Genomic DNA, 12,164 nt, shown 5'->3' with positions numbered 1-12,164 from the left:
CCCAGGGGACATAAGAGCACTAGGCTATCAGACAGACCTTCATTCGTCCCTCTAGTCTACATCAACTCTGTGTTGTTCTATTCCTAACAGGAGCTGTCAGTCATGTTATCACAATGTAACTCTAGTGACAGAAACAGCAGGGAAGACCTATCCAGCTGAACCATCGTTGCAGTTGTAGTTGCAATTACCAAGATATTAACAATCAGTGTCAAAAAGTAACTTTCATTAATTGTAATAAAGGTTTTATTATAACTGTTATGTGTGAGAGTACATCCAAACATGACTTATTTTGTTTCACAAAGTTTGTATTCATACATAATCATTGAAGTTACATTCAAACACATTCATGCACAGTCATACACATCAGTCCACAGGCAGTCCTCTTGTGAAACACTATACCCCGGGGTTGGAGCCCCTCAGCAAACCCCAGATAACAGTTACCTTAGCACAGACAGAATGCATTCCAAATAGCACCCTGTTCACTATATAGTGCATAGGGAACCCTAAGGGCACTGGTAAAAATAAGTGCACAACATAAGGGATAGGGTACTTTTGGGATGAAGACACAGACAGACAGACTGACTGACGGATAATCTCACGGAACCATGTTCCAGTATATTCATTAAAAACACAAACTCTCCTTAAAAACAGAAATGTGGATATGTCTCAAATGGTACCCTATTCCCTACATAGTGCACTACTTTTGACCAGAACCATATGGACCCTGGTCAAAAGTAGTGCACTATGTAGAGAATAGGTTGCCATTTGGGACATACCCACGTTTCTGTTTTTAAGGACACTTTATTGGGAATAGGGTGCCTTTTAAGACATTGTAGTCTGGGAATGGGCATCCTAGCGTCTTAGCTAACTGTAGTACCATTATTATACACAGTAAAGTAACAAAACTGTACATGAACGTCTGTAATAAACAATAAATTAAACATTTTCTATAAATAATAAATAACATTACACGTTTGCACAAATATACAGACAAAACATTATGAAATGTTCACTTGCAAATGGAATACAACATTACATATGGGCAACGTGAGAGCATCAGTGAGTGGAGAGAATAATTCCTAATCACAAGGTTGTGTGCCAGTGATAGCATGTGTGTGGGCACAGTCCCATGGCATCTGTGGCCCTACCAGACCATTTGGCCATGTGACTAAAGATGTCCTCTCATGCACAGCACCAGAACACTGGGGACTCTATCAGACCCAGTGTAATCTTCTCTATGTCCCCAGGCAGGGAGCAACGTCCCTGGGTATACAGGCATCAGAACCAGGCTCTGTGGATCATAACACCATCTCATAACTAGAACTGATCCAGACAGAGCAGGATCACATTCACTGCCAAGTCTAGGTCTCCTGTGTCATCTTGAATGACAGTAAAGGATCTTTGCTCTGTGACTGAAACAAAAGAAAACATGTACAGTATTATATAATCAATGTAGAAATCGTAGTAGAAATCATAGAAGACTTCTACTATAAAAGCTTATGCCTATTTCAATAGTAAGTATTCGGCGCATGTGACAAATACAATTTGATTTGAGCTGAAGTCCTAAATTATATAATTTTGCCATGCTGTGGTGTAGTTTTACTGCTCTCCACTAGATGGTCCCATTCATCTACATCATCTACATCCACACACATAGGTAGGAATTCTACTAGTACTGACCCAAGAGTAAAAAATAGATACAAATAAATTGACTTGCTGTACTGTCAGTCTGTAGTGTCTGCTAAGTGGCCTATATTATATTATTATATTGTGTTGTATATCACAAAAGTGAGTACATCCCTCACATTTGAGTAAATATTTGAGTATATCTTTTCATGTGACAACACTGAAGAAATGACACTATGCTACAATGTAAAGTAGTGAGTGTACAGCTTTTATAACCGTGTACATTTGCTGTCCCCTCAAAATAACTCAACACACAGCCATTAATGTCTAAACCGCTGGCAACAAAAGTGAGTACACCCCTAAGTGAAAATGTCCAAATTGGGCCCAATTAGCCATTTTCCCTCCCCGGTGTCATGTGACTTGTTAGTGTTACAAGGTCTCAGGTGTGAATGGGGAGCAGGTGTGTTAAATGTGGTGTCATCGCTTTCACACTCCCTCATACTGACTGGTCACTGGAAATTCAACATGGCACCTCATGGCAAAGAACTCTCTGAGGATCTGAAAAAAAGAATTGTTGCTCTACGTAAAGATGGCCTGGGCTATAAGAAGATTGCTAAGACCCTGAAACTGAGCTGCAGCACGGTGGCCAAGACCATATAGCGGTTTAACTGGACAGGTTCCACTCAGAACAGGCCTCGCCATGGTCGACCAAAGAAGTTGAGTGCACGTGCTCAGCGTCATATCCAGAAGTTGTCTTTGGGGGGAAAAAAATGTATAAATGTGGACAGCATTGCTGCAGAGGTTGAAGGGGTGGGGGGTCAGCCTGTCAGTGCTCAGACCATACGCCGTACACTGCATCAAATTGGTCTGCATGGCTGTCGTCCCAGAAGGAAGCTTCTTCTAAAAATGATGCACAAGAAAGCCCGCAAACAGTTTTCTGAAGACAAGCAGACTAACAACATGGATTACTGGAATCATGTCCTGTGGTCTGATGAGACCAAGATAAACTTATTTGGTTCAGATGGTGTCAAGCATGTGTGGCGGCAACCAGGTGAGGAGTACAAAGACAAGTGTGTCTTGCCTACAGTCAAGCATGGTGGTGGGAGTGTTATGGTCTGGGGCTGCATGAGTGCTGCCGGCACTGGGGAGCTACAGTTCATTGAGGGAACCATCAATGCCAACATGTACTGTGACATACTGAAGCAGAGCATGATCCCCTCCCTTCGGAGACTGGGCCGCGGGGCAGTATTCCAACATGATAATGACCCCAAACACACCTCCAAGATGACCACTGCCTTGCTAAAGAAGCTGAGGCTCAAGGTGATGGACTGGCCAAGCATGTCTCCAGACCTAAACCCTATTGAGTATCTGTGGGGCATCCTCAAACGGAAGGTGGAGGAGTGCACGGTCTCTAACATCCACCAGCTCCATGATGTCGTCATGGAGGAGTGGAAGAGGACTCCAGTGGCAACCTGTGAAGCTCTGGTGAACTCTCTGGCAACCTGTGAAGCTCTGGTGAAAATGATGGTGGCCACACAAAATATTGACACTTTGGGCCCAATTTGGACATTTTCACTTCGGGGTGTATTCACTTTTGTTGCCAGCGGTTCAGACATGAATGGCTGTGTGTTGAGTTATTTTGAGGGGACAGCAAATTTACACTTATACAAGCTGTACACAAGCTGTACACTCACTACTTTACATTGTAGCAAAGTGTCATTTCTTCAATGTTGTCACGTGAAAAGATATACTCAAATATTTACTAAAATGTGTACTCACTTTTGTGATATACTCTATATTTATATATCCACACTATGAGGTTGGAAAAATACTGTGAAAATGTCCTTTTGGTGTAAAGGTGTCCGCATACTAGGTTTGTTTTGCTCTTCACAGAACTAGACTTGGCGAAGTTAAAATACCATATCTTGAAAAACGAGAAAATTGCAGTAATAGTACTATTTGTCTATCTTGACATGCCATAACCAGTATACACTTCCTCAAAATAGTCTGAATTAATCTAAGATAACTCAAGAAATCTGTCATTAATTTTGACATTTTTGCAGAGGAGATCTTTTAAATGTTCCATCTCACTAAGATGTTTGAGTATACATCAAGTGAAAAAATGTGCAGGAAAACGAGTCGTCTCTCATTGAATGACAACAAACACTTAATTGAAGAATCCCTACTGTTGACCAATCCCGATGAAGGGGTGTAAACTTCGGCTACAAAACTTCAGCTTGCCTTGAGAAAATGTTTTGTGTGCACAAACAGCCCAAAAAAACCTTGCCGTAGAACAAAATCAACAAAATCGTCACAAAATGTTGTCATAATATATGCACGAACGGTTTCGGCTGGGAAGCATGTCGACGCCTTAAGAGCTGTTTGAAATGTCAGCCTGTTTTGGTGGTATGTAGTTTAGGCTTGCCTGGTGGCATCGCTAATAGACCAATAAGAAAGAGAGTTCTAAACCTCTCTGCCAATTAGCTAGTTTTCAGACTTCCTCTTCCCACTCCCAGACAGTCCCAACAAAATTCTTGCTTGAGAAATTGCTCTTGCTAAGAAGCTATTTGTTTTTTTAGTTTAGTTTAGTTTATTTAATTTTTACAGGGACAGTGCACATTAATCAACGTTTCAGTATAAGTGCCGGTTTTAGCCAGCCGGCTAATTTTCAACCGCAGTCCCTGGGCAGGTTATTAAAAACAATTACAATATAGACAATAGCACCATAGACATAGCAACATAGCAACATAGGACAAGCAAGACATAGCATACAGACAGAGCAACATAGAACAAAAAGCAGCAAGAAAAAATTCATAAAAGCAACAAAGTGTTTCCACACCTCACAAGCTACAGACAACATGGAAAGCGGCAACACACAGCTAGGGACCATGTTCACAAATCTGATTGACCTTTAGCCATGTCTTCAAGCATTTTGTGAAAGTGTGATATGTGGTGCAGTTATGTGTGTCTGATGGCAGTCTATTCCAGACATGGGAAGCTCTCACAGAGAATGCAGATTTACTAAAGGTGCTTTTCCTTAGGGGAACTATACAGTCACCTCTCATGGCAGACCTTGTGGATCTGCTGCCATATGTCTGGGTTTTCTGTTTAACAAAAATATTGAGTGGAGGGGGAGCCAGGCCATTAAGGATCTTGAATACAAGACATGCGTCGGTGTATTGCACAAGATTTTCCCAACTCAAGAGCTCATGTTTTCTAAGGATGTGACAATGATGATGGCTATTGGGCTTCCTATCAAGCACTTTGAGAGCCTGTTTGTAGACAGACTGAATATGTTTTAATGTTGTACAGCAAGCTTGGGCCCAACTAGTCAAGCAGTATGTTAAGTGGGGGAGTATTCTAGATTTGAAGTACAGTTTTGCTACCTCTATAGTCAAACAATTTCGTATAAATCGGAAATTAGCTAGATTGAATTTAGTTATTTGAATGACCTTTTTCACATGCTTTTTAAAAGAGAGGTTGGAATCAAGTATGATGCCAAGGTACTTAAAATCGGATACCACCTGGAGCTTCTCCTCTGACACATAGACATCTGGCTCAGTAGCATCTGTTGCCCTCTTTGTGAAGAACATGCAAACAGTTTTTTTCACATTGAGATGCAAACACGAGTCACTGAGCCACTTTGTAACCTGGACCATTACAGTAGTGAGTTCTTGTGCAGCTTGTTGTTTGCTCTTTGCATGCACATATATCACTGTATCATCTGCATACATTTGAACTTCAGACCCAATACAGACAGAAGGCAGATAATTAATGTACAGGCTGAACAGGAGGGGCCCCAGTATTGACCCTTGGGGCACGCCCACATCATAGGGCCACGCCCACATCATTTTCTTTTTGACCATTTGATTGAAAACAATCACAGTAAGGTACTTAATTTTTATCCAGAAATTATTTTATATTGAGATTTTAAAAAAGGCATTAGGCCTTTAAAGAATCTACTGTACAGACCTTCAAAGCTCAGTGTTCTTGATTCCCTCTATTGTTTGAGGCATGTGTAGGCTATCAAAGTAAGGTGCTTTGCCTGTCATAGAATTCATGAAGTAATACTGACCTTCAGAGATCAGTGTCCTCGATGCCCTCTGGTTCCTCCAGGGTGTCCAACCGTCTCTTACATGCCTCTAGTAGCTTCTTCCTGGATCCCAGGGGGATGTGTATGGAGGTCAGGTCCTGGTCCGAGCAGAGCAGTAGGGCCTCCAGGTCGATTTTCTCCTTCCTGAAGATGGGCATGAACTCCCCCAGGCCCTGGGATGCCAGGAAGGTCTCCAGTGGGCCGTTTTCAGGCTCCAGCTCCTCGTCCAGGCCCACATCAGCCTCCTCCCAGGGCAGCTCCTGTAGGTGCCTCTCCTGGAGGCTCAGGGCACTGCCGATGCTGCCTATCTCTATTGCATCGTCCAGGCTGGGCTGGCGACGTGGGAGGTGGCCACGGAGACGAACGTTAGGGGCCCGGCCTACGGGTTCACTGCCAGCCACAAAAACCTTGTCCCGGGCTCCGATCCCGAAGAGACCGCCGGATACGTAGTTCCGTCGGAACACCATGGTTCCGAGACCTGGCCGGGTGAACAAAGAGTCGCGGCCTGAGTCGGCGCTGATCTCAGAGTAGGCTGTCTCGTGAAGGCCCGGGTCGCTTATGGCATGGGAAATGTGGGAGATGGTGTCCGCATGGTCATCATCATAATCGTCATGATCATCGTCATGGTAATCGTGGTTGTTGTCGTGGTGAGGGAACATGTCCCGGATGTTGAGACGCGAGCGATCCTTGGAGTTGGCATAGGTGCCCTGTTGAAGGAACATTAATGAATAGGAACCCATTTTATTTTTTCTATTTCACCTTTATTTAACCAGGTAAGCTAGTTGAGAACAATTTTAATCTCGCGGACCCAGGTTTCCTCACTAAGCCTGTGGAAAATGTAATGGTTTCTCCCATTTAATGTTTGGGAGCATAGAGTGTTTATTTTTCTAAATTGTATTTTCCGTTAGTTAGAACCTCACCAACTGTTTTGGGTGTTGTGTCTCTACCTAGCTACGTATTTTACCTGCTTGAGGAACATGACGTCCTGGCCAAGCTGAAGGCCAGACAGCGAGCGTACACTCTTCCTCCCATCCTCATAGATCTTGAAGGTGCCATCCACCTGTTTCTTCTTCTCTAGCTTCTTCTTAATCTTGGTCCTACCCTTGGCTGTGGAGTGAAGAGTGGCCTATAGAGAGAGAGGATTGCACAGATCGAAATGTGGACTCAGAAGAGGACATTAACACAGATCATTTACAAAATGTAAAGCAAGACATTTGAATAATGCTGACATTTCCCGAGCTTACTCAGGAACCAAAAACAATATCAAATTATTTACTCAAACTGCCGTTGACTATCAAAATAATAGGAAATGCATTCATGAGAAATTGACAGTGAAGTAGCAAGGAAGACATGCTTTTGACCTGTGAGTATGGCATATTGGAAGTGAGAGTGTTGAACTGAGGAAGTTTGCGGTTTAGCGTGCTGCTGCTGTTATAACTAGTGAAGCTCATGGCATCTGAGTTATCCGACGCTACACTCTCCTTCAGGAACTTCCTCTCCATCCGCTGGTGGTGTTTCTGCTGCATCTTCACACAGTCCTTTATCCTCCTCTCCGCCATGCGGAATGCTCTGTCTTTCAGCTTGCTCACCAGCTTATAGGAAAGGTAGATTTATTTATTCACCATTTAAAATTCCACAAATACCACCATAGCAGTTTGCATGCGGCAGTGGAATTGACTACAATTTTAAAAACTATTTAAATATACTATATTTTTTAACAACCTACTGATACAAAATATGCATTTTGTTATCTCAATTAAAGATGGAATAGGACTCTTCCTGCATATGTTCCTTCACAGCTAATTCTCCAGTGTTAAAAATAAACAAAATGAACAATGTTAAATCAACACTGAAATTGTTGAGTCTGTGGATCCATATAGACCCCGTAAGAGTGTTTAACACTGCTTAGTGTAAAGCCTTATTCAAATACTTCCCAGAGCGCATTGCCTTTCAAGTAAATTGTAAAGTTACCACCCATGACTGTATTTGTTAGTGACAGAGAGATGACTGTTGCATTCATCTACCTTTAGTCCTATGGACATCACCAGGTGAGATCCTAAGCTAATATGTTAATGTAATTTAAAAAAAATCTAGAACACAATACCATAAGTGTTTCATAAGGCCTTATTTTGAGGACCTAGTTCTTGCCTAATACAGGGGAATGAAACTCATAGTATCACTTTCAACAAAAACCACAGCCTTTAATATCATATTTCCCATCATTCTCTTTTGCAGGTATATTTTTAGAATTGTTTTTTGAATGTCTATGTTTGTGCATGTACATCGATTGATTGGCTAATTAATTAATTGATCGTATGCCACTCAAATATAAATTACCCAGAAAATAATCTAAACTAATCCAATATGTTACGTGGACCTATTTTACCCATTACTGAAAGAGTTGTTCCAGTTTATATGGTTTAGGTAGTCTCATAGCTTAGTCTATAAAACAGAGTGCGTGACAAGAAGGGAATAACATACAGTTGAAGTCAGAAGTTTACATACAGCTTTACCTTCAATATATCCACATAATGTTCCTCTCATGATGACATCTATTTTGTGAAGTGCACCAGTCCCTCCTGCAGCAAAGCACCCACACAACATGAAGCTGCCACCCCCATGCTTCATGGTTGGGATGGTGTTCTTCGGCTTGCAAGCCTCCCCTTTTTTCTCCAAACATAACAATGGTCATTATGACAAACAGTTCTATTTTTGTTTCATCAGACCAGAGGACATTTCTCCAAAGAGTACGATCTTTGTCCCCATGTGCAGTTGCAAAATGTAGTCTGGCTTTTTTATAGCGGTTTTGGAGCTCTGGCTTCTTCCTTGCTGTTCGGCCTTTTGGGTTATGTCGATATAGGACTCGTTTTACTGTGGATATAGATACTTTTGTACCTGTTTCCTCCAGCATCTTCACAAGGTGCTTTGCTGTTGTTCTGGGATTGATTTGCACTCTCTCGACACCAACAAGAAATTAACAAGAAATGTGTGGAGTGGTTGAAAAACGAGTTTTAATGACTCCAACCTAAGTGTATGTAAACTTCCGACTTCAACTGTATTATGTGTATATATGGCAATCAAAGATGGCGTAGCAGTGCAGACATGTTTGTAATTGTCACGTGTAAATGTATTTTTTTTTGTGTGTTTCTTATATATTTCAAATCTCTTTTTCCATTATGAAATGAAATATACCATCTGGCAACCCGACTAACCCAATGTGAAATGGATCTGCAATTCTTTAGACCTTATAGCTATAACCTCCATTGGAAGCTAGCCATCAGATGCTAACCAGCTAATTAGCTACTAGCTATTTAGTCATTGTTAGCCACTGCTAGCGGCCTTTACCTTTAGCTCAGACACCAGCCGCATTTAGCATGGATAATACCCGCCAGTCTGCACAGCGCGATGTCAACCCTGAGCATACTGGACTGCTTTTCTCCACAACATCACCAGATTCCTGCCGTAGCTCTGGACCATTACTCCATATCATCGCAGCGAGCTAGCTGCTACCGAGTGGCCCAGCCCCAAAGCTAGCCTTGAGCCAGGCCCATCTCCCGGCCTGCTCAGTGGACCCTATGGTCACTCGGATACACAGCTGATGCCTCCCTGACTCATCACTAACACGACTGGAAGCCACGACACCAACAGATTCCTGCCGTAAGCTCTGGACCTTTGCATCGGATCATCGCAGCTAGCTAGCTGCTACCAAGTGGCTATAGTGGCTAACACCCTTGTCCCAAAGCAAACACCAGTTAGCCTCGAGCCAGGTGCATCCCTCGGCTAGCAAACAAAATTACTCCAGCTACAATATCTATTTTGCCAATTGGCCTGGACCCTTTGTCGACACGGAGTCCCGCCGATCCATTACGACTGCCGACCTAATTCCATCCGTTGTGCCCTCATCCGGCCTTTGCCGGACGTCGATGAAGATGCTTCTGCTAGCCCCGGCCTGCTATCTTTATGTATGCCGTGTCTCCTGCTTGCTAGCGTAGTAACAACGATTACCTAACGGCTTCCCTGTTTCATCTATTGCTGTTCACTGGACCCTATGATCACCTGGCTACAGAGCTGAGGCCTGCTGGACTGTTCATTAAATCACGGTACTCCATTTAGTTTATTTTGTTTATCTGTCAGCCCCAGCCTCGAACTCAGGCCCTGTTAACTGACCCTCTCTGCCCATTCATCGCCATTTTACCTGTTGTTGTCTTAGCTGATCAGCTGTTGTTGTCTTACCCGTTGTTGTCTTAGCTAGCTCTCCCAATCAACACCTGTGATTGCTTTATGCCTCGCTTTATGTCTCTCTCAAATGTCAATATGCCTTGTATACTGTTGTTTAGGGTAGTTATCATTGATTTATTTTACTGAGGAGCCCCTATCCCCACTCAACATGCCTCAGATACCTCTTTTGTCCCACCTCCCACATATGCAATGACCTCACCTAGCATAACCAGTGCCTCCAGAGATGCAACCTCTCTCATCGTCACTCAATGCCTGGGTTTAACTCCACTGTACCCGCACCCTACCATACCAGTCTGTATAGTATGCCCTGAATCTATTCTACCATGCCCAGAAATCTGCTCCTTTAATTCTCTGTCCCCAACGCACTAGACAACCAGTTTTGATAACCTTTAGCCTTACCCTCATCCTACTCCTCCTCTGTTCCTTGGGTGATGTAGAGGTTAACCCAGGCCCTGTGTGTCCCCAGGCGCTCTCATTTGTTGACTTCTGTAACCGTAAAAGCCTTGGTTTCATGCATGTTAACATCAGAAGCCTCCTCCCTAAGTTTGTTTTACTCAATGCTTTAGCACACTCCTCCAACCCTGATGTCCTTGCCATGTCTGAATCCTGGCTTAGGAAGACGACCAAAAATTCGGAGATATCCATCCTAACTACATAATTTTCTGTCAAAATAGAACTGCCAAAGGGGAAGGAGTTGCAATCTACTGCAGAAGATAGCATACAAAGTTCTGTCATACTTTCCAGGTCTTTTCCCAAACAGTTCAAGCTTCTAATTTAAAAAATGTATCTCTCCAGAAACAAGTCTCTCAATGTTGCCGCCTGTTAAAGACCGCCCTCAGCTCCCATCTGTGCCCTGGACACCATATGTGAATTGATTGCCCGCCATCTATCTTCAGAGTTCGTTCTGCTAGATGACCAAAACTGGGATATGCTTAACACCCCGGCCGTCCTACAATCTAAGCTAGATGCCCTCAATCTCACACATTATCAAGGAACCCACCAGGTACAACCCTAAATCCGTAAACATGGGCACCCTCATAGATATTATCCTGACCAACTTGCCCTCCAAATACACCTCTGCTGGTTTCAATCAGGATCTCAGCGATCACTGCCTCATTGCCTGCATCCATTATGGGTCCTTCTGTAGCTCAGTTGGTGGAGCATGGCGCTTGTAACGCCAGGGTAGTGGGTTCGATTCCCGGGACCACCCATACGTAGAATGTATGCACACATGACTGTAAGTCGCTTTGGATAAAAGCGTCTGCTAAATGGCATATATATATATATCTGCAATTTCCATGATATCGTTTAGTACCTTGAGCGTGGCTAAGGTGCACCCGTACTATACCCTGATGAAGACAGCTTGGCTGTCGAAACGTTGGTAATTACATTTTTGCATCTGAGCTCTAAGAGTGTGCGGCTCTCTTTTATTTTTAAGGTGCACCAGCTCGGAAACCGGATTGCCCAGCAGAGAAGACAGAAACAATAAAAGACAGTACTGTGCAGCCGTCTTCATCGACCTGGCCAAGACTTTCGACTATGTCAATCACCACATTCTTATCGGCAGACTCAACAGTCTTGGTTTCTCAAATGACTGGTTCACCAACTACTTCTCAGATAAAGTTCAGTGTGTGAAATCGGAGGGCCTATGGTCTGGACCTCTGGCAGTCTCTATGGGGTACCACAGGGTTAAATTCTCGGGCAGACCCTTTTCTCTGTATATATCAATGATGTCGCTCTTGCTGCGGGTGATTCCTTGATCCACCTCTATGCAGACGACACCATTCTGTACACATCTTGCCCTTCTTTGGACACCGTGTTAACAAACCTCCAAACGAGCTTCAATGCCATACAACACTTCTTCCGTGGCCTCCAACTGCTCTTAAACGCTAGTAAAACTAAATGCATGCTCTTCAACCGATTACTGCCCGCACCCGCCCGCCCGACTAGCATCACTACTCTGGACGATTCTGACTTAGAATATGCGGACAACTACAAATACCTAGGTGTCTGGCTAGATTGTAAACTCTCCTTCCAGACTCATACTAAGCATCTCCAATCCAAAATTAAATGTAGAATCGGCTTCCTATTTCACAACAAAGCATCCTTCACTCATGCCGCCAAACATATCCTCGTAAAACTGACTATCCTACTGATCCTTGACTTCGGCGATGTCATTTACAAAATAGCCTCCAACACTCTACTC

General features: G+C 43.3%; 1 protein-coding gene across 1 annotated transcript in view; it reads right to left on the bottom strand.

Annotated features, from left to right (window-relative positions):
* Positions 1 to 235: 235 nt before the first annotated feature.
* LOC118397411 (pre-mRNA splicing regulator USH1G-like) overlaps positions 236 to 12,164 on the bottom strand; it is a 39,658-nt gene continuing 27,729 nt past the window's right edge. The window contains exons 3-6 of the mRNA XM_035792134.2: positions 7,081 to 7,311; positions 6,684 to 6,845; positions 5,702 to 6,426; positions 236 to 1,412 (exon numbers count right to left, since the gene is read on the bottom strand). Coding sequence (XP_035648027.2) covers positions 5,704 to 6,426; positions 6,684 to 6,845; positions 7,081 to 7,311 — 1,116 coding nt within the window. The 3' untranslated portion in view covers positions 236 to 1,412; positions 5,702 to 5,703. The remainder of the gene's footprint in view (positions 1,413 to 5,701; positions 6,427 to 6,683; positions 6,846 to 7,080; positions 7,312 to 12,164) is intronic.

The sequence above is a fragment of the Oncorhynchus keta genome, chromosome 2 (assembly GCF_023373465.1).
Source record: "Oncorhynchus keta strain PuntledgeMale-10-30-2019 chromosome 2, Oket_V2, whole genome shotgun sequence".
NCBI lineage: Eukaryota > Metazoa > Chordata > Actinopteri > Salmoniformes > Salmonidae > Oncorhynchus > Oncorhynchus keta.
Note: the sequence above shows the minus strand (reverse complement) of the source record. Positions and strands in the feature narration are given on the sequence as shown.